The sequence below is a fragment of the Anomaloglossus baeobatrachus genome, chromosome 1 (genome assembly GCF_048569485.1).
Source record: "Anomaloglossus baeobatrachus isolate aAnoBae1 chromosome 1, aAnoBae1.hap1, whole genome shotgun sequence".
In the NCBI taxonomy this organism is placed as follows: Eukaryota; Metazoa; Chordata; class Amphibia; order Anura; family Aromobatidae; genus Anomaloglossus; species Anomaloglossus baeobatrachus.
In genome coordinates, this window is record NC_134353.1 from 748,240,395 (window position 1) to 748,264,452 (window position 24,058).

General features: G+C 43.7%; 1 protein-coding gene across 1 annotated transcript in view; it reads right to left on the bottom strand.

The window, feature by feature from the left end:
- Window positions 1-5,301: 5,301 nt before the first annotated feature.
- Window positions 5,302-24,058, bottom strand: part of P2RX7 (purinergic receptor P2X 7) — a 109,375-nt gene continuing 90,618 nt past the window's right edge. Inside the window, exon 13 of the mRNA XM_075341830.1 lies at window positions 5,302-7,380. Within this exon, the coding sequence (XP_075197945.1) occupies window positions 6,946-7,380 (435 nt within the window). The 3' untranslated portion in view covers window positions 5,302-6,945. The remainder of the gene's footprint in view (window positions 7,381-24,058) is intronic.

Sequence of the window (24,058 nt, forward strand, 5' to 3'; positions counted from 1 at the left end):
TGGCATATTGGTCCTGTTATATTACACATACAAATGCAATTCACTTAAATTCATTGTCATGTTATTGAATTATTAAATAAAAATTGTGTATCGATATCCTGGCACCTCAATGTTTACTTCAGAAATCCTAATGGCCAGTGATTCCAGTGACACATGCTCAGTAGCTTCGTCCCATTACTCAGATTCTGTAGTAATTCGTCGGTAGAGTGATTCCTGCTTTTAAGCGCGCCAGTTAATAACAATCACAAACACATTAGCACTAAGCAATAAACGTTCTGAGAGATAATCAGAAGCCACCAGGGGGCGCCATAATATGTTGCATTTGCAAATTCTGGACACAAATTTTTTTTCATTATTCAATTGGAAAATTCTTTTCTTCTGTCACCTAGAAAATGTAAAGCATAATAGTAGGAGGGAGTTTCTGTTTAGAGTTAAAGAGGACTGTTCACTAATTTTACATACTAAACAGGCCACATCATGATAAGGGGGCTGAAGAGCTGATATTTTTTATTTTTTCATCTCCGTTGCAGATATATTAAATTGTAAAGGTTATATACTAAGTTCCCCTTCATCAAGGGGGTGTAAGTAGATGATACTTTTATGACGACTTGTACCATGTATAATATGGTCTCCTGAGAAGCTTAGAATCGGTATTGAATATGTAAACCAGTAAAATGCAAATGTCTAACCATGTCAGACATATGTTACTGCAGGTATCTTTGATTACAAGTGCAGTCAGAGGAGAGCAGCGGATGGTGAGCAGAGCTGTGTGTCATGCACTGTTTTGCAGTATTCCTTAAAGCTTGGGATAGATGCAGAGTAGTGTATGTAATGACACATAGCTCGGCTCACCTACCCCTGGTTTTGTAATCACAGATAATGCAGAGCTCTATACGTAATGACATACTGCTGTGCTCATCTACCCCTGCCCTTGTAATCACAGTAAGGCCGGTTTCAGACGTCTGTGTTTCAGGTACGTGTGACATCCTTATTTAACAAGGATGCCACACGTACCCATGTTATTCTATGCTGTACTCACATTGTCGTGTTTTCACATGGACCGTGTGACCCCTTGTGGCCCTGCACGCACACATGCAGACATGTCCGTTTTTTCTCCAGTAGCACAGGTGTCACAAGGATTGCACACTGATGTGATCCATGTGACATCTAGTGTGACACGTACCGGAGCAAACACGGGTCTTTTTAATAAAAAGATTTTCTATATTTACCGGTATCCAGTGCTGTTTTCTTCGGCTCTGCTGCCTCCCGCTTCTGACCTCCACTCATTATATTCATTGATTATTCACTGCACTGAGGAGCTGGAAGTCGGAGCAGCGCTGGGGACAAGTGAGTATCCAGGTATGTGTGTGTGTGTGTGTACGTGTGTGTGTGTGTGTGTGTGCGCGTGTGTGCGCGCGCACTTGCATTGAGGACCTGGAAGCCGGAGCATCATGGGGACAGCATCGCCGGGGACAGCGCCAGAAAGAGCATTGCCGCATCGCCAGTGACAGGTGAGTATTCAGCAAGCAAGCAGTGTGTGTGCAGTGATGTCCAGGAGGTCATTGGAGTTCTCAATGAACTCTGATGAACCCGTGAAGTCACCGTCCTGACGCCCGCTGTAGCTAGGGTGTTGCGGGGGCGTCATCAGGATGTGATCAGAGTTCATTGGGAACTCCAATATTCTCCTGGATGTCACTGTACACACACTGCTTGCTGGATACTCCACCTGTCTCCGCAATGCTGTCCTCAGCGATGCTGTACCCAGTGCTGTCGCCGTGGTGCTCCTGCTTCCAGCTCCTTAGTGCAGTGAATAATCAATGAGTATAATGAGCAGGGGTCAGAAGCGGGAGGCAGCAGACCCGAAGAAAACAGCGCTGTATACAGGTGAATATAGAAAATCTATTTATTACAAAGACCCGTGTTTTCTCTGGTACATGTCACACAAATACAAACACAGATTTCACACGTGTGACATACGCGTGACACACGTATGACCATAACCATGCGTGTGGCTTGTACCTGATTAAACACAGACGTCTGAAACCGGCCTAAGTGCTGGCAGTGAGATCTGTGTGACCTGGTTAGACTTATCAGTCTTGCAATATTACAAAAGGAAAGCTGGGACCGACATTCTTCCTGCGGGCCTAATAATTCTATGATAAATGTAAACGCCCCTGGAGGAAAATCTCTGGTTGAAGGGGAAATTAGCATCTGCTTGCTACAAGCTAACATCTATACAAAGAGGATGAGAAACTAAAAAATAAAAAATATATTTTATGCAGATTTTCCGCCACTTAATCATGATGTGGCTAGTTTAGCATTTAAAAAAAAGTGAAAGGTCCTCTTTAAATGGAATTTGTCAGCAGGTTTTTGCTATATAAGTTGAGGTCAATATGTTACATGGGTTAGAACAGAAGGTTCAGGCATGCGTGTTTTGCCACAGTCAAATATTTTGTTCATTTGCTGTTTGTTAAAATAGCAGGACACTTATCATTACAGGACTAGAAATTCACCTGCAAAAGAAGTCTGACACGCCTCCTGCTGTGATTGACACCTCACAGTCAATATACAATCTCTGTTGAGAGCCTGATGTGGGCAGAGACAGCTCTCTAAGCTCTGCTACATGACTAAGGGCGGCTTTGCACACTACGACATCGCAGGTGCGATGTCGGTGGGGGTCAAATCGAAAGTGACGCACATCCGGCGTCACTTGCGATGTCGTAGTGTGTAAATCCTAGATGATACGATGAACGAGCGCAAAAGCGTCGTTATCGTATCATCGGTGCAGGCTCCGACATTTCCATAATGCCGGTGCCGCGACAGGTACGATGTAGTTCCTCGTTCCTGCGGCAGCACACAATCGCTGTGTATGAAGCCGCAGGAATGAGGAACATCTCCTTAGCTGCCGCCAGCGGCTATACGGAAGGAAGGAGGTGGGCGGGATGTTTACATCCTGCTCATCTCCGCCCCTCCGCCGCCTGCCGTGTGACGTCGCACGACCCGCCCCCTTAGGAAGGAGGCGGGTCGCCAGCCAGAGCGACGGTCGCAGGGCAGGTGAGTGCATGTGAAGCTGGCATAGCGATAATTTTCGCTACGCCAGCTATCACAAGATATCGTACCTGCGACAGGGGCGGGGACTATCGCGTGCGACATCGCAGCATCGGCTTGCGATGTCGCAACGTGCAAAGCCCGCCCAAGCCTAAAAATTCAGATTGTGTCAGAACGGCTGCACCCAGTAATCTAAGTGATACATCGTTGGATTCAGAATCTCTTTGCCTACATCATGCTGTTCTCAGATAAGGGAACAAAAACCTGCTGACAGATTCCTGTTAAATGACCCATGCATAGTATCAAAACTACAATATAGTTAAACAGTTTAAAAAATTCCAGCGAATCAAAGTGGACAACAAAGTTTTTCTTATAAAAAATACAAATTTTATTTGTTAATCTGATTAATAAGCACCACATATAAATGGCTGGTAGAAAACTAACAGGGTTTCCCAGACTACGCGTTTCAGCGATATACAGTTAGGTCCAGAAATATTTGGACAGTGACACAAGTTTTGTTATTTTAGCTGTTTACAAAAACATGTTCAGAAATACAATTATATATATAATATGGGCTGAAAGTGCACACTCCCAGCTGCAATATGAGAGTTTTCACATCCAAATCGGAGAAAGGGTTTAGGAATCATAGCTCTGTAATGCATAGCCTCCTCTTTTTCAAGGGACCAAAAGTAATTGGACAAGGGACTCTAAGGCCTGCAATTAACTCTGAAGGCGTCTCCCTCGTTAACCTGTAATCAATGAAGTAGTTAAAAGGTCTGGGGTTGATTACAGGTGTGTGGTTTTGCATTTGGAAGCTGTTGCTGTGACCAGACAACATGCGGTCTAAGGAACTCTCAATTGAGGTGAAGCAGAACATCCTGAGGCTGAAAAAAAAGAAAACATCCATCAGAGAGATAGCAGACATGCTTGGAGTAGCAAAATCAACAGTCGGGTACATTCTGAGAAAAAAGGAATTGACTGGTGAGCTTGGGAACTCAAAAAGGCCTGGGCGTCCATGGATGACAACAGTGGTGGATGATCGCCACATACTTTCTTTGGTGAAGAAGAACCCGTTCACAACATCAACTGAAGTCCAGAACACTCTCAGTGAAGTAGGTGTATCTGTCTCTAAGTCAACAGTAAAGAGAAGACTCCATGAAAGTAAATACAAAGGGTTCACATCTAGATGCAAACCATTCATCAGTTCCAAAAATAGACAGGCCAGAGTTAAATTTGCTGAAAAACACCTCATGAAGCCAGCTCAGTTCTGGAAAAGTATTCTATGGACAGATGAGACAAAGATCAACCTGTACCAGAATGATGGGAAGAAAAAAAGTTTGGAGAAGAAAGGGAACGGCACATGATCCAAGGCACACCACATCCTCTGTAAAACATGGTGGAGGCAACGTGATGGCATGGGCATGCATGGCTTTCAATGGCACTGGGTCACTTGTGTTTATTGATGACATAACAGCAGACAAGAGTAGCCGGATGAATTCTGAAGTGTACCGGGATATACTTTCAGCCCAGATTCAGCCAAATGCCGCAAAGTTGATCGGACGCCGCTTCATAGTACAGATGGACAATGACACCAAGCATACAGCCAAAGCTACCCAGGAGTTCATGAGTGCAAAAAAGTGTAACATTCTGCAATGCCCAAGTCAATCACCAGATCTTAACCCAATTGAGCATGCATTTCACTTGCTCAAATCCAGACTTAAGACGGAAAGACCCACAAACAAGCAAGACCTGAAGGCTGCGGCTGTAAAGGCCTGGCAAAGCATTAAGAAGGAGGAAACCCAGCGTTTGGTGATGTCCATGGGTTCCAGACTTAAGGCAGTGATTGCCTCCAAAGGATTCGCAACAAAATATTGAAAATAAAAATATTTTTTTTGGGTTTGGTTTATTTGTCCAATTACTTTTGACCTCCTAAAATGTGGAGTGTTTGTAAAGAAATGTGTACAATTCCTACAATTTCTATCAGATATTTTTGTTCAAACCTTCAAATTAAACGTTACAATCTGCACTTGAATTCTGTTGTAGAGGTTTCATTTCAAATCCAATGTGGTGGCATGCAGAGCCCAACTCGCGAAAATTGTGTCACTGTCCAAATATTTCTGGACCTAACTGTACTATGCCTTCATCATCGTCTGATGAAGGTATAGCATATCGCTGAAACGTGTAGTCTGGGACACCCTGTTAGTTTTCTATCAGCCATTTAAAGTAAATGTAGTACTTTTTAATCAGATTAACAAATAAAAATTTGTATTTTTTATAAGAAAAATCTTTTTTGTCCACTTGGATTCGCTGGAGTTTTTTAAACTGTTTAACTATCTGCTCCTGGAAGGGTATCCACCCTGCTCCGTGCGGCTTCACAGGACATAGACGCTACATGAGGGATATCTACTACCGGTAAGCTGGCCTTTTTTCTTTTTGGCTAACAATCAAAATTAGTTTTGGGAATGTTTTTTAACAAGTTAACAACACAAATCCCTATAAAATACATTTTTATTAAATATTATTAAAATCGCCCAGGTGAAATAACCCGCAAATTCAAAAGTCAAACAAACATCAATAATAGGGAGACAATAATAGAACAGGGGTAACCGAATATATGATAACTATAGACAGAGGTCAAACAATGTGGTCACAATTACCAAAAATGAATACCTAAACTCTGGTGACCCTGATGGGCCACTATGTCTGACCCCTGCCTAGCAACGGAGTGTATGACACCCTAACTTAACTGGGTGACCCCTTTCCTCGTCGGCTATCCCTCGCTCTCCCTATAAATAACCTACCATGCAATTACAAATTGTGTGCGTAATGATGTCACATTTATATAGGGCTATTAACAGACCATAGTTATCAACTAATAAATCAAATGTCTATAACCAGTACACTCAGTGATATTAATACAAGGGTACTCCATCAAACCAGTACCTAGTTCATTTCAAAAAAGGCAAATTGCCAAGTTAGTAATATATTCCAAAAATGAGGTACCAAGTAAATGATATGTTCCCAAATGAGGTACACGCTGAGTACAAAAAATACCTTATGTCAGCCAGCTACAGTAAGGGGGGCTTTACACGTTGCGACGTCGCTTCCGAAATATCGTCGGGGTCACGTCGTTAGTGACGAACATCCGGTGCCGGTAACGGCATCGCAACGTGTAAATCTTAGGTGCGACGATAAATGATCGCAAAAGCGTCGAAAATCGTTGATCTGTGTAGCGTCGTTCATTTCCATAATGTCAGGTAGACCGCAGGTACGATGTTGTTTGTCGTTCCTGTAGGTCCACACATCGCTGTGTGTAAACCCGCAGGAGCGACAAACATCTCCTTACCTGCGTCCCGACGACAATGCGGAAGGGAGAAGGTGGGCGGGATGTTATGTCCCGCTCATCTCCGCCCCTCCGCTTCTATTGGCCGCCCAATTATGATGTTGCAGTGACGACGAACGCACCTCCCCCTTGAAGGAGGGATATTTCGTCAGTCACAGCGACGTCGCAGAGCAGGTATGTGCGTGTGAAGCTGCCATAGCAATAATGTTCGCTACGGCAGCAATCACCACATATCGCATGTGTGACGGGGGCGGGTGCTATCACGCTCGGCATCGCTAGCCGATGCTAGCGATGTCGCAACGTGTAAAATACCCCTAAGGATCAAATATCAGTTATAGCTATAATTATCAATAGTCAAGGTGCCATCTAATATTGATAAATAGCTCATATATCTTAGGTAAACATTAATAACATTTTTCTTTTCCTAAAACTAATATAAAACAAAAAGTCAAAGTGACTATTACTGATAGCATAATCATCACTGATGCTGCTGTTTTAGCAAAGCGTTTCTGTAAAACATCAGATGATTGCGCATTTGCATCTTCTAAGGTTTCTCAAATGGTACTGTCAAATTTAGATCTAATCTCAAATTTACAGCAGCTTGGGACCTTGGCAAAGCTCATTATGTCTTTATTAGAGCCAAAACGCCACTGTATATATTGCTCTTCTGCGCAATTTACAAGCTTTTCACTGTCTAAACCGTGAGCGTTTAATAATGGATCATTGTACTGGAGAATGTAGTCCAATATGTGTCGGTCCAGGACCAGTTTTTTAAACATAATGGAGTTAGTAATGCACTCCCCTTTTTTCGATCGGCAGCAGAGTTGATTTTCAAACCCATTTTCTTTCTGGCATTTTAAACATTGACACCAGGTAGGAGTTTCTGGGGCCCTGATGAATCCTTTCGTAATAAGAGGTGATAGTTCTATATCAGTCGCTGCAGGAACTTCCATCCGTATAAATATTTCGCTGGATGTATATTTTCCTCTCTGAAATTCGTAGTTTTGAAAATGTTAGATATATAAATAAAAAAGGACAAAAACAAGTAAAACACAATATTACCACCAATGTATAATATGGCACTATTATTTAATATACAATATAGTTACTAAATCCATTGTACTTTATTGTGTTGTCCAATGAGAAACCAATACAAAACAATTAGAATTATTTTACAAAAGGAGGAATTTGCTCTCAGTCGGCGGCTGGAGAATAACTCACACCAGCGGTTGCTTGGGATCGAATGTAAATAAATTCATCTTGTCCCGACTGACCCCCTATGACTGAAGTCAGTTATGCATAGATGGTTACTCTATAATTGCTGTACAGCCACACAATCCATTCATATCAGGAACACATGATCTATAGCTTTTGTAATGGAATTGAGGCTAAGAACATGGCTTAGATTTAATGAAAATGGATTCAATAAGCTGCATTAATAAATTTGGCACACTTATTACTAAAGGGCTCCTCAATGCCGTTGCTTGCTGATCAACTTTAACAAACAGCTTTTTGAGATTTAAGAATAAAGGGCTGCTCCCATCCTTGTTGACTCCATTGCATTGCCTCTGTTGTGCTTAAAGGGAAGGTGTCATCCAAAAAAAAAAAATTAACTAAAAAAATGTAAAGTATTAATGTTTTGTTTAAATATTATTTGTTTTAATTGAGCAAAATCTAAAAAAAAATTAAAAAGTTTGATATGTTCCACTGTTAAACACTAGAGGGAGCAGCTTCTAAAATCCTACTCTAGAATTATCTCACATTACAACTCAGTAAAAGTGGGCAGAATCTGCTCTCCTGTGTGATATCACCTCCCCCTCCCAATCTGGGTGTTTCCAAAAGGATAAGGGAAAATGAAGTTTAGGGACACAGTGCAGAGCCATTTTGTTGGTGACCACAAATGTCTAAAGTGTCACCAAGAACAGCAGGCAGTATCACACAGGATAAGATTAGATACCCAGCTCAGCAGACAGTATCACACAGGATAGGATTAGATACACAGCTCAGCAGACAGTATCACACAAGATAGGATTGGATACACAGCTCAGCAGACAGTATCACACACGTGGGGCGCCGGTACTCACACAGGCCGAGGGAGAGAGCGGAGGTGTTATTGGAGACGGTAGCAGCGTCGGCAGGATGAGGGGCGCCGGTAATCACACAGGCCGGGGGGAGAGAGCGGGGGGTGTTATTGGAGACGGTAGAAGGTGAAGGGACGTCTCGTACTCACACATCCCGAGCAGGTGACAGGGGAAAAAGTACAGCACACAGCATACGCTGTGAGCTGCACAAACATGGCTCCGATCTCTTCCCTCTGCTGTGATCTGGACAGCCCAGGTGGCGCATCCAGGTCACAGTAGGGAGCTGTCCTGTAATAAGTATAGGGGTCGGAGCCCGACTATCAGAGTCTATGCCCTGGGGGCTGCCATAAAGTAGGTGAGTAACTGTCATTACAAACACCAAATCCAAGATGGCAGCCCCCAGTGCTTCTGTAAAACTAGAATTAAATAAAAACTAAATAAACAGTGAGTTTAGTTTTGTATTAAAAATACTTGATTTCATAATCACTATTTTTAATACAAAAATAAAAAAACGTGACACCCTACCTTTTAATAAAATAAAAAAATGCATACTTACCTCCTGGACCGGTGATGCTCCTGTACTCCAATCGCTGTGTCTCCCAGAAATTTTGTGATAATATGTATGTCATGTGAATGCAGCAGCCTATCAGAAGCCTCTGATGTGCTGCAGTCTTCCCACTCCCGTATGATGGAACTCTGACGGCTGTAACACATAGGTAGTCGCTGATAGGCTGCAACAATGAATTGACATAGACAGTATAGGAGACACAGTGTTCGGAGTGGAGGAGTATCACCGGTCTGGGAGGTAAGTACGCTTTTGTTAAGGCCAATTTCACATTTGCGCTGTTTCGACGCAAACGGGCTCCGTCACTTATGTAGTACAGTTCATTTACTGTATTTACAGTGTAAGCGCGACACCATGTGGACACATGCGGGTAGTGCAGGCAGCATGCTGTCGCTCTTCCACTGTAAATAAATGAACTGTACTACATTAGTGACGGAGCCAATTTGCGTCGAAACAACGCAAGTGTGAAACCGGCCTAATTTATTAAGTACACTAGAGATATTCAAAAGGGATTGTTCAGTAGGTGACTAAACTAACTAAATAAATTGTAAGTTTAATTCTATTTGCTTTTTTTCATTTGTGTATGCTATATGGACAAAAATATTAGGTCACCTAGACATTACACTTACAGAATCTTATACCATTCTAATTCCATAAGGCGCTGTCCGGGCTTGGGGCACAAGACTGCAGTCACGCTATATTACTACTGACTTGTGAATCTTCACAGCGCACAGTTTGTATGCTGTCAAGATTCTCCATTGCTGGTGCTGGGGGCAGTTAGCAGGCATATGACTACAAGTATGGGATTTGCATACTTCAGGTCACTTTCAAACTAGATGTGTCTGGCCTCGCTCAATTCACTTGTAATGAGTGAGGCCATGCACGTCTATTCGGCTTGTGACCACATGTATACAAATCACATATCCGTGGTCACGTGCCCACCTCCTACCTTCACCAGCACTAGGAAATCCCGGCAGTGTGCACACTGCACGCTGTGACAATTCACAAGTCTGCAGTCACATAGATTGACTGGATAATCCTTTAACATAAAGTTGGTTCCCCCTATTACAGCTAAGCAGTTTATAGTTTTCTGTGAAGTATGCAAATCAAAAAAGGTCCGTGGAGCCTCTGTTAGGAGTCTCGACACAAAAAATAGCCCGAGATGAGTGATTGTTTGTCTTGCTGGTTTACAAGGCATTGCTCCCACCTAGCCAGAATCCTACTCCAAACTGATGAGGGGCAATACCCCGAACCGAAACAGCTGTCTGTGGATGGATACCTGGCCTTGGTATTTCCCTTTTCATATCTTTAAACTCAAAGAGTTGGATATTTACTAAATGGGCCACTTAATATGCTGGTTATGGTGGTCTCCTAAAAAAGAACCACTCTTTGGCTGGGTCCTTCCCGGAGGGATATCTGGCTATTTTCTGTGTCGAGACTCCTAACAGAGGCTCCATGGACCTTTTTTTATTTGCATACTTCCCAGGGGGCAATGCACCTAGGATTTCACGGTGTTGAGCGCCTTTGCTGGCTGCCAGCAGTGTTTTCTCTGGCTGGTCTCCCCGAGATCAGTGATTATTTTTTCTTGCTAGTTTTCTGTGAAGACATTCTACAAAATTTTAGAGAAGAGCATTTGTGAGGTCAGACACTGATATTGTATGAGAAGTTATTGCTCACATTCCCCATTCTAATTAATCCTAAAGGTGTTTGATGGGGATGAGATCAGAGACCTGTGCCGGACAGTCAAGTTCTTTCACACCAAACTCATCCAACCATGACTTTGCTTTGTGAACTAAGGATAGTCATGCTGGAACAGACAAGGGCTTCTCCAAAATGTTCCCACAAAGCTGGAAGCATGTAATTATCCAAAGTGTCTTGGTATGCTAAAACATTAAAGGATGTTTCGATTGTTAAAAAAAAAAACCAAAACCCACATGAACTGACAAACAGCGCTTGGCAGAGACCCTGAACAGGGTACACAGCTCTGATGTTCCGCTTTGCACACTGTTTCAATCAGTGGCAGGGCCAGTTTTTGGACTCCATCCATTTGTAAATTTATGATCTATCCAAAGTATTAATCATCGATCTAAATATACTAGAAAACTCACCTAAGAATTTGCTTCACTGGAACTAAGGGGCCTGGGCTAACCCCTAAAAAATAAGCCCTGAACATTTTGCCTGGTGGTGTCATACTTTACACCATTTCATCTGATACTAGGCATTGTGCTTGCTGCTGTACAGTTCCTTGAAAAAGTATTCATACCCCATGAACTTTTCTACATTTTTTCACATTACAGCCACAAACTTAAATGTATTTTATGTGATGTACCAACACTATGTAGCAAATATTTGTTAAGTGTAAAGGAAATGATAAATGGTTTACTAAATAATTTACATGTATTTGTATTCAGTTTTCCCGAGTCAATACTGTATAGGATCACAATTCACTGCAATTATTGATGAAAGTCTTTTTTGGTTGCACATTTAGAGGTTCAAATTTGTTCACATTCTATTCTCTTCAAAAAAGCTCTAGTTCGGTGAGATTGGATGGAGGCGTCTGTGAACAGCAATTTTCAGGTCTTGTCACAGATTATCAATGGGATTTAGGTCTGGACTGTGCCATTCACACACATGAATATGCTGTGACAGAATCGGATTGGTTACCAGAGGACTCTCCAGTAATACCAGGCCTGGTCGCGGTTACCTGCACTGAACTCTGGAGCTCTCACCTGAGCTCCGGAGTACAGCCTGGACTGAACTCTGGGTTTGCAGGACTGAACCGCGAGTGCCGACTGATTCCCCGGCGATTGTGGTTCCGTTCATGTCACAGCTGTGGACAGGCCGGGCTGAACTCCGGAGCTCAGGTGACAGATTCGTAGTTCAGCCCGGCTTGTCCGCAGCTACCATGAACTGAACCGCAATCGCCGGGGAATCAGTTCTGCAAACCCAGAGTTCAATCCAGGTTGCACTCCGGAGCTCAGGTGAGAGCTCCAGAGTTCAGTGTAGGTAACCGCAGCCAGGCCTGGTATTACTGGTGGTTCCTCCGGTAACCAGGCTGACACTTTGCTTAGATCTAAACCATCCATTGTAGCAGGTTTGTTGTCCTGATTGAAGGTGAACACTTGTCAAAATATCAAGTTGTTTCCTGCCATCAATAGGTTTTTCCTCCAGGAAAAGGTCTTATGTTTAATAGCCACAATGGTGGGATCCTGATTCTATCTTTTGCACTTAAGGCTATGTGCGCACACTGCGTTTTTTTGACGCTGCGTTTTTGTGCATTTTTGGCCGCTAAAAACGCACCTGCGTCGAAAAAACGCGGCAAAAAACGCACGCGTTTTGCCGCGATTTGGTGCGTTTTTTTGCTGCGTTTTTGCTCACTGCGTCCTTATGCGTTTTTTATCAGTTAACAAAAAAAAAAAGGTCTGATGTCATTTCCTTCTTCAATGTGTTCTTCATTCTCCACTAGTGTATGCAGAAGAGCAGACAGCAGCTGCAGAACTACAAGGCTCAGCATGCTCCATCCAGGACTGTATGCTTGAGGGAGAGTCAGGGGGAGCAGACCTACAAGGCTCAGCATCCTCCATCCAATAGTGTATGCAGGAGAGCAGACAGCAGCTGTCGAACTACAAGGCTCAGCATCCTCCTTCCAGGACTGTATGCAGGATTTCTTTGCCCCCCCAAACAAAAAAAATGACGTGGGCTTCGCCATATTTTTGTATGCTAGCCGGGTACAGCAGGCAGGTACGGCTGCCCCCAACCCCCAGCTGCCTATTTGTACCCGGCTGGGAAACAAAAATATAGGGAAGCCCTTTTTTTTTAAATTATTTCATGAATTTCATGAAATAATTTAAAAAAAAAAAATGACGTGGGCTTCGCCCAATTTTTGAGTCCAGCCGGGTACAACTAGGCAGCTGGGGATTGGAATCCACAGTGCAGGGTGCCCATGCTTTCTGGGCATCCCCCGCTGTGAATTGCAGTCCCGCAGCCACCCCAGGAAATGGCGCTTTCATAGAAGCGCCATCTTCTGGCGCTGTATCCAACTCTTCCAGCTGCCCTGATGGCGGGTGGCTCGCCGGGTAATAATGGGGTTAGGGCTAGCTGTATATTATCAGCTAGCCCTAAGCCCGAAATTCATGGTGTTACGCCAATATTAGACATGGCCACCATGAATTTCTAGTAAAGATAAAAAAAAAACACAACACACAGAAAAATATTTTTATTAGAAATAAAACACAACACAATTAGTGACTCCATCTTTATTGAAATAAAGAACCCCCCTCCGCAGTAATCCTGGGTCAGGGTCCCGCGCCGTCCAATCCGGATCCAATATCATCTGATCGGTTTGCTGGAAGGCAAAGCGATCAGATGATGGGTCAGGATCAAGGGCCTGAATCACATCACACATCAGCTGATTGTATAAAAGCCGTTTATACAATCAGCAGATGCATCGGTGCAAAATAAATAAATAAATAAATAAATAATACTCACTTATGTGCTGATTACCGGCAGCTCCTGGAGCGATGGGGCGGGAGTCTGATCCCGTCCGATCGCTGCAGCAGCTGCCGGTAATCAGGGATGAAGTCTCCTGACGCATCCACTGATACCGGCCGGGCGCCCGCGTCACCGCGATACTTACGATCACCTGATGCGTCAGGTGACTGCATCAGGTGATCCATCGCCAGGTCCTGCATCCATCGGAGCTTTCCTGGCCGTCTGCACACAGCCGGAGCGGGGGTGGCGATACCGTGAGAGGATCTGGGAGCGGGCATGGCACCGGGAGGCTGCAGACAGGTGAGTATAACTTTTTTTTTTTTTCTACTGTTAACTTTTGTTTTCGCAGCCGCTTCCACCTCCTGCCTGTACATGGCGCCGCACGGCAGCATACATGCACAGGACCGAAGGTGGACGCGACGGTGATGGTACCGGGAGGATTCACGCTTCTGTATATACTGACAGAAGGAATCCTCTTCCTGTACATGTCACTTTACTACCCACCTCCTGCGTTTATAGCTGCGTTTTTGGTCTTAGAAACGCACCAAAACGCACCAAAACGCAGCTATTTGCGTTTCTCATTGTGTCTTTCAACATCCCATTGAACTCAATGGATGAAAAGCGCAGTGAAAAACGCGGGAATAATTGACATGCTGCTTTTTTGTGGCACCACAAAAACGCAGCTGAAAAAAAACAGATGTGTGCGGACAGCAAAAATGAAAACTCATAGACTTTGCTGGGGAAGCAAAGTCCTGCAGTTTTGAGGCCAAAAACGCACCCGAAAAACGTGCAAAAACGCCGCGAAAAACGCACTGTGCGCACATAGCCTAAGTGTCTAATGAGTGTGTGAAAAGGTTATTGTGAAGGGAGGAGCAGGGACGTCTGTGACATAGACTATTTTGATTGGTGCTATCATCTGTATATGGAGGCGTTACCTGTCATTGTAATTCTGCCTCCGATAATATGGAGCTCTGCTGTAAACAAAGGACTAGAAGTATCACTCTAACAAGCCCACATGACCAGTGTAAGATTCTTTTTTTTGTGACACATTGTACTTTATGTTTGCGGTGAATTAAGGTTTTTTTTGTGAAATATCTGAAATGTAATGAAAATTTTGAAAAATTTGCAATTTTCAAACTTTCATAGCACTCAAAATAATTAATAAATAACATCCTCCATATCTCTACTTTACGTCATGCTTTTTCAAATGCCCTTTTATTTCCTTATACAGTTAGAAGGGAAACGTTTTTCCAAGAAAACAAATGCAATGTTTTACAGACCTATTCAGTTTTGAAGACACTTTGTATGTATTGGGAAACCCTCAGAAATGAATCCATTTTAAAAATTGTAAGGATATGTTCACACAGGGTGGATTTGCAGCGTTATTTAGCATAGTTGTTGCCTTGGTTTTATGCAAATTCATGCTAATAAAAAGCTGCGTTCACAGCCCCAGCAAAGTCTATGAGATTCCTGAAATCTCATGCACACATAAAACACCTGTAGTTTTTTCCTGACGGTTTTGTCAACCTCCTTGGTTTTTGCAGCGTTTTTGAAAGAATGAGCATGTCAATTCTTTCAGCATTTTTACCATGGTTTTGCCGTAATTCTACCACGGATTCTACCATTCTAGTGCAAAATCGGCACTAACAGGAGATGAGCATTTCTGCTGATCAGAGTGATGCAGCACTGATCAGCAGAAATGCACAGGCGAACTCTGCAATGATAAAGTTCCCTAGGAGGACTAGTAAAATAAATAAAAATTGTAAAAACAAAAGTTTTAATAAGTATGAAAAAATAAAAAAAAAACTAACAGTTCAAATCACCCCACTTTCACCCCATTGAAAATAAGACAGTTAAAAAATTAAAAACATACACATATTTGTTATTCAGAAATGCCAGTTCTAACAAAATATAAAATCAATTAATCTGATTGCTATATAGCGTGGCAAGAAAAAAATTCAAAATGTCAAAATTACGTTTTTTGGCCGCCGCAAAATTTGAGAACGCTAAGGATCTCAGAAAATGGCGACAAAAGCAAAATTCTTTTTTTGGAAAATGTCTGATTTTTTTTGCCCCTGTATAGAAGTAAATGCATACATGCTTGGTATCTATGAGCTCGTACTGACCTGAGGCATTATACAGTTAGGTCCAGAAATATTTGGACAGTGACACAATTTTCGCGAGTTGGGCTCTGCATGCCACCACATTGGATTTGAAATGAAACCTCTACAACAGAATTCAAGTGCAGATTGTAACGTTTAATTTGAAGGTTTAAACAAAAATATCTGATAGAAATTGTAGGAATTGTACACATTTCTTTACAAACACTCCACATTTTAGGAGGTCAAAAGTAATTGGACAAATAAACCAAACCCAAACAAAATATTTTTATTTTCAATATTTTGTAGCGAATCCTTTGGAGGCAATCACTGCCTTAAGTCTGGAACCCATGGACATCACCAAACGCTGGGTTTCCTCCTTCTTAATGCTTTGCCAGGCCTTTACAGCCGCAGCCTTCAGGTCTTGCTTGTTTGTGGGTCTTTCCGTCTTAAGTCTGGATTTGAGCAAGTGAAATGCATGCTCAATTGGGTTAAGATCTGGTGATTGACTTGGCCATTGCAGAATGTTCCACTTTTTTGCACTCATGAACTCCTGGGTAGCTTTGGCTGTATGCTTGGGGTCATTGTCCATCTGTACTATTAAGCGCCGTCCGATCAACTTTGCGGCATTTGGCTGAATCTGGGCTGAAAGTATATCCCGGTACACTTCAGAATTCATCCGGCTACTCTTGTCTGCTGTTATGTCATCAATAAACACAAGTGACCCAGTGCCATTAAAAGCCATGCATGCCCATGCCATCACGTTGCCTCCACCATGTTTTACAGAGGATGTGGTGTGCCTTGGATCATGTGCCGTTCCCTTTCTTCTCCAAACTTTTTTCTTCCCATCATTCTGGTACAGGGTGATCTTGGTCTCATCTGTCCATAGAATACTTTTCCAGAACTGAGCTGGCTTCATGAGGTGTTTTTCAGCAAATTTAACTCTGGCCTGTCTATTTTTGGAATTGATGAATGGTTTGCATCTAGATGTGAACCCTTTGTATTTACTTTCATGGAGTCTTCTCTTTACTGTTGACTTAGAGACAGATACACCTACTTCACTGAGAGTGTTCTGGACTTCAGTTGATGTTGTGAACGGGTTCTTCTTCACCAAAGAAAGTATGCGGCGATCATCCACCACTGTTGTCATCCGTGGATGCCCAGGCCTTTTTGAGTTCCCAAGCTCACCAGTCAATTCCTTTTTTCTCAGAATGTACCCGACTGTTGATTTTGCTACTCCAAGCATGTCTGCTATCTCTCTGATGGATTTTTTCTTTTTTTTCAGCCTCAGGATGTTCTGCTTCACCTCAATTGAGAGTTCCTTAGACCGCATGTTGTCTGGTCACAGCAACAGCTTCCAAATGCAAAACCACACACCTGTAATCAACCCCAGACCTTTTAACTACTTCATTGATTACAGGTTAACGAGGGAGACGCCTTCAGAGTTAATTGCAGCCCTTAGAGTCCCTTGTCCAATTACTTTTGGTCCCTTGAAAAAGAGGAGGCTATGCATTACAGAGCTATGATTCCTAAACCCTTTCTCCGATTTGGATGTGAAAACTCTCATATTGCAGCTGGGAGTGTGCACTTTCAGCCCATATTATATATATAATTGTATTTCTGAACATGTTTTTGTAAACAGCTAAAATAACAAAACTTGTGTCACTGTCCAAATATTTCTGGACCTAACTGTACCAACATATCAGTTTTACATACAGTAAATAAAAGAACCCAAAAACTATTGTGTAATTGCACTTTTTTTTAAAATTTCATCGCAGTTGGAATTTTTTCCCCGTTTTCCAGTACACTATATAGTAAAACTAATGGTTTCATTCAAAAGTACAACTCGTCCCGCAAAAAACAAGCTCTTATTTGGCAAGATAAACGGAAAAATAAAAAAAGTTATGGCTCTCGGAAGAAGGGAAGGGAAAAACGAAAATGGAAAATCACCCAGGAGTAAAGGGGTTAAGTAATATTTTAGTGGAAAAAATGTGAGTTTTCATTTTTCCAATTCACTTTTCCTTAAGCTGCACATTTTTAATTTTCACAGGTGGTGCAAGGAGAAATGGACCCTAAAATAAGTTACGCAATTTCCCTCGAATTGAAAAAGCGCTATTGGAGTATAAATTCGTCTAGAACAGATTGCAGACATCATGCCTCATGTGCAGAGCCCTTGAGGTACCAAAACAGCAGAAACCCCCACAAGTGACCCAATTTTGGAAACTAAACCCCTTGATGAATGCATCTAGGGATGTGTTGAGCACTTTGAACCCACATGTACTTGACAGAACTTTAATATTTTGGCGTGATAATGAAAAACTATGTAAAATGTTGTTTTGGCCACAAGTTTGTCATTTTAACAAGGGTTAATAGATGATAACTGACCCAATAATTTGTAATGTAGTATATTCTGTTAGTAGCAACATCCAATATGTAGTAAAAAAACTGCGGTTTGGGCTCACGGCAGGGTCTGGAATGGAAAAAGCGTTATTAGAGTTTTGGAATGCAAATTTGGGTGGACATGTGTAGGTGGTATTTGGACATGTGGACAGTTGCAGAGTCCTTGATATGCCAACATAGCAGAGAATTAAGACAAGGGACCCCATTTTGGAAACAAGACCCCTCAAGGAATTTATTTAGGGGTGTGTTGAGCATTTTTAACCCATAGGTGCTTCACAGTACTTTGGATGTGAAAATAAAAATTTGGATGTGAAATAAATTTAGTTTTTTCCATTAAAATGTTGTTTTAGCCCCAAATATGTAATTTTCACAAGGGATGACGGATGAAAATAAACTCCCATAATTTGTTACCCAACTTCTACTGAACACAATTACACCCGATATGTGGTCAAAAATAGATATTTTGCCACATGGCAGGGCCCAGAAAAGGAAAGAACGATATTTGATTTTTGGAGCATAAATTTGCTGGAAACAGACTGTGAATGCCATGTTGCATTTGCAGATTCCCTGGCATGTCAAAAATGTATAACATTTAGATGTAAGATAAAAAAAATTACATTTTTCCACTAAAGTACTGCTTTAGCATCCAATTTATAATTTCTATGAGAATTTACAGGGGAAAATGGACCCCATAATTTTTTGTTATGCAATTTCTCCCGATATCCCATATGTGGTTAAAAACTAATGTTTGATATATGTTAAAACTTGGAAAGCCAAGAACACGATTTATTTTTGGAACACAAATTTGGACACCGTTTTACATTTACAGAGTCCCTGAGGTGTCCAAAATGTAGAAACACCCACAAGTAACCGCATGTGGCAAACCAAACCCCATAAGGAATTAATCTAGGAATGTGGTGAGCATTTTTAACCAACAAATTACATCACAAAATTTTACAAGAATGGACCATGACATTAAAAAATATAGGCTTTTCCACTAAAATGTTACTTTAGTCTCTACGTTTTAATGCACACAAAGAGTAATAGGAGAAAATACACAGGACAATTTTTTAGTGGGGATCAGATGGGAAGAGCTACTTGGCTTTTAAAATGTATATTCCACTTGAATAGATTAGCTGAACCCATGAGGTGCCAGAACAGTAGAAACCCCTACAAGTGACCCCATTTTGGAAATGTCACTGTTTAAGTAGTTCATCTAGGATATAGTGGGTATCTTGAATTTTATAACATTGGGACAAGGAATTATAAAATTTTAGTGGTAGATTATTAATTGCAAATTATTCAAGATAGGTGAAGTTGGACGCCAGAATTTGTTTTGCAATTTGTCCCAAATGCAGTGATGCCCCATATATCGTAGGGCTTAGTAGAAATTAACGCTATTTAGCTTTTAGAGCACAGGTTTTCCTGGAATAGTTTGTAGGCGACATTTGCGGAGCCCCAAAACTGTCAGAATAGCAGAACCTCCGCCCCAAAACTGACCTTCTTTTAGAAATTGCACCTCTCAATGAACAGCTGCAGTGACTATTTTAGCCCCACGGGTGTGTTCACTTGTAACATCCACATCATGTTTTTTTTCTAGAAATTGCAAAAATGCCAGATTAGTGCCCAGCTTGTGTTTCTGGAGACATGTACCCTGTAAATTGTTAATTGGGCTCTCTCCACTACAGCAATGCCAAACAGGCAGTCACTTATTGGGGCTTAGGCACAGTGGAGCTCAGATTTAAGGGGATATTGTGATTTGGAAGCACAGATTTCACTGGATTTTATTTGAGGGGTGGGAGTCATGTTGCTTTCCTAAAGTCTTTGTTTTAACAGTAATGTGGGATCTCATTATATTTCTAGTGACAGGTGATGGATCCAGACTGGGGGCTGGTGGTTTTGTGGGATAAGTTAGGGTTTTTATATCCAACATTTTGGGGTACATAACAATTTTTGATCTCTTTCAGTATAAGGCTGGGTGTCACGATTCTCTGTGCAGAGCATCTCACAGACCTGGAGATGCTCTGTGGTGCTTACAGATCTGCCAGTGTGTCCATTCCTTGTGCAGAGTATTTTGCCTTTGGAGATGTTCTGCGGCACTTACAGATCTGGCAGTATGTCTATTCCTTTGTGCAGAGCATCTTGCCTTTGGAGATGCTCTGTGACACCGTCCTTGATAATGAACTAGCAGCTTGGTCACTATGCTGGAGTCCAGGGTGGTTCTGGGAGGTGGTGTTTGCTCAGCTGTTCCATGTTCTAGGTAATTGCTCAGGCTTCTTTACTGAGCATGCTCCCCCAGAACTCTCCCAGTTGTATTCTCTGGCTCTGCTGTATTACCATAGTTTGTATGTTTGCTAGTATTCTGAGCTTGGTATTCTGACCCTGGACTGTTATTGGACTTCCTCTGCCCACTCCCTATTCCTGTCTTGGACCCTGGATCGTTTTCTGACTTTGCTTGCTCCGTTTTACTACTACGTGCTCATCTGGTATTGTGACCCTTGAATTGTGCCCTGACTACGTCTTTGTTTACCCATAATGATTATAAGTGACCTCCTATTACCAGACCCCAGCTCTTCTGACAACCCTCCCGTTCATGTGGCCCCATAAGGTACCGTATTTTTCGGACAATAAGACTCACTTTTTTCCCCCCAAATGTTGGGGGAAAGTGGGGGGTGCGTCTTATAGTCTGGAGGGCACGGCTGCGGGGAATGAGGGTGCTGTGGTGGAGCGGGTCATCGGCGGCATGTGCAGGCTGTAGCAGCCTGCTGTGACCACGTGGGCACGCTCATTCATATGCAGGCATCCTCCCGCCCATCATCTCTCAACGCTGAAGATGGCGCTGACAGGTGGGTGGGATGATGGGCGGGGTGCGCACAAACTAAAGAGCCGGCCTGCGTGATCACCCCTGGCAACTACAGCTTGGAGTGATTATGTGCGGCTGTATTCACTGCAGTGAATAAGTACAGTATACTCACCGGTCCCTGCAGCTTCGCGATGTCCTCCTGTCTGCCGGCCCGCTGATCTGTGTAGAGAACAGTTAGTACAGCGATGACGTCATCGCTGTGCGCACCGCTAGTCTCCACACACATCAGCGAGCCAGCAGACAGGAGGACATCGCGATGCTGCAGGGGAACGGCTCCACACAGGTCAGCGGCACTGCTGCTGACAGACAGGAAGACGAGTAATGCTGCAGGGAGTGAGGAAAGGTGAGTATAAACGTTTATTTTTTTTCTGTGCCATAGGATACAGGCCATATAGAAGGATGAGGTATATGAGCAGGATGGGGGTATTTATCGGATAGGAGTATTTATCAGGACGGGGGCTATACCAGGATGAGGGACATATATACAAGGATGGGGATCATATACAAGGCAGCAGGATCATTGCCAGGATGGGGTACCTTAGTAGAGAATTTGGGGACATTACCCCCATAAAAGTGTCAGCAGCAGATCCTCGCCCCATAACAGTGTGTCATGACCACATTTTTTGCTTAAAATTTTATTTTCCTATTTTCCTCCTCTAATACCAGGGTGCGTCTTATGGTCCGGAGCATCTTATAGTCCGAGAAATACGGTAATGACAAGTTGTGAGGCAAATCCCGGGATATGAAGATGAATTATGACTCCAGTCATAATCCCTCATCACTCCCTGGCAGTGCCCCCTCCCTTCTTGTTCTCAGTGTTCCACTTACACCTCCATGGCCATGTCCTGTGATATGGAAATGAGGTGGTGTGGGAACAATGGACACAGGATGACTCCCTGCCGTCACCCTGTAACAAGAGTTGTATCTCATTAGCAAGGCTATGGGAATAGCCAGACAGAACGACTCCAGTAAAAAATGGTTCATATCTCGCAAGCCATATTTCCGATAAATATGGCAACCATAAAAATGGTGTCTCTGCATGCGGACGATGCCGGCACACCCTTTTTATGGGAGCAGGACATTGGGAAATGCCCCAGGCGTGATATCAGCCAATGGGGAACTGGCAGACAGGTCATGAGTCCCCTCGTTCTGTAGCTAAATTCATAACTGTCACAATGAGAGCATTGGCGTCCGCCTACGACGCTCCCAGGCAAAGTTATGGCCATATTCCATGTTGTGGATTTTGTCCATAACTCCAGCCAGGGGTGGAGCAGTGCTCCCTCTGAGGTCACGAAGGTAGGAGGGGACCTGGATTTGTCCAGGTTGATAACCCTACTTCGGCCATTTTCCAGTGTTCTTTTCGCTGGGGGCACGTGTAGGAAACATCTGTGGGAAGGATCCTAGAAACCTGGCCTACAGCGCCCCCCTGTGGCCAGACGCAACAAGGTAACTGATGGAACTGTGTATGCCTGTTTGTAAACCATGCTTTATCTGTAACTGTACTCTGACCTATGTATATTCTGTAGATTCCCTATTGTATATATTGTAGTTTCTAGTGTGCTTTAGGCTGATTAAATTATATAATTAATCTTGGGCTGTTCTGTTATCTCGATCTTGAATCCCACGTCTGTGTGTTCGGCTAATAGTTACCGTAAATCGGTTGGTGGCAGCGAATTGTGCCAAGGATTATTGTGGGGAGGCCAGTGAGATTCGGGGAGATTTTATATATTCCGCCCGCGGAGGTCGGGGGAATATATACCTTACTCTCACCGGGGACCCTTCAATAATTGGCATAAGTAGTATAGCGGCCTCCTTGCTTATTGTCGGGCAATTCCATAATTGGCCTGACTATAAGAGGGGCGCTAGAGAGCGCGTCACGTGCTCTGTCTGTCGGTCGGGAGGTATAAAGGAGGGGTGACCCCCACTTGTTACCCCCCGATTGTGACGTACTGGTAGCCAGCGCGGGGGATTTCTGAGTGACCCCCCGGTGGTTTGTGACATATTGGTGGCATAGCGGTGGGATCGAGATAATAGTGTGTGTGAGTGTGAGACCCATACTCCCAGACACTAAAGACTGCCTGCAGCAGCTGTGGCTGCTGGGGTCTTCAGACCAGCTCAACACTAGAGTGTCAGAGTGCAGATAATGTAAGGTGTGTGGAGGCATCAGGTGTCAGTTCTGTGTCAGTGACCAAAAGTCTGCAAGAATGGCTGATGGCACCAGGAGCAGAGCTATGCAACTGGCCAATGCTAAGGCAGGAGCCGAAGAGAGGGAGGACGGTGCTGTGGACAGTAATGAGGAGGTTGCCCACGAGTCCTCCAGGAGCTCGACGCCAGAAAACCGTTCTGCAGAGGACATTGCACAACCTAGCAATTATGGACAAGATGAGGAGCAGCTCACCCAAGGGTCCTCAACGAGCCAGATGCCAGCCCTCCGCTCTGCAAGGGACAGTGAAGCACCAGGCTCCGCAGCGGGCCGCAGATCACCACGTGCCATTCCACCGAGCCTGGGAGGCTCGGATAGCCTTCTCCAAATGGCTATGGCCCTTCTCCAGGCGGGAGACCGGGATACCTACGAGATACTCATGGCAGAGCGCAGGGCAGAGCGGCAGGCAGCGCGTGATGCTGAGGCTGCGGAGCGGCAAGCAGCGCGTGAAGAGCGCCAGGCAGAGCGTGAGGCTGCGGAGCGACAGGCAGACCGTGACTACCAGCTGCATCTAGCTCAGCTCCGGCCCTCATCAGCCACACGTGACCTTCAAGACACCAAACTTCCAAAGGTCCGTGTTGAGGACTTCCCAGTGCTGGAGAAGGATGGAGACTTGGACTCTTTCCTGACTGCTTTTGAACGGACTTGCTTGCAGCACCATCTGGACAAGGACCAGTGGGCCAAATACCTGACCCCCCGTTTAAGGGGTAAGGCCCTGGATATCCTTGGGGACTTGCCTGCTGAGGCAGATCAGGGCTACGACACCATCAAGCGGGCCCTGATCCAACAGTACAACCTCACTCCAGAGTCCTACCGCAAGAAGTTCCGGAGCCTACAGAAGGGACCAAAGGACTCCTGGGCTGACCACAGGCGGGCACTTGCCCGAGCTGCCGACCACTGGACCCAAGGCCTGCAGCTTTCCACCGGACCGGAGATCCTGGACTTGTTCATCACGGAGCAACTCT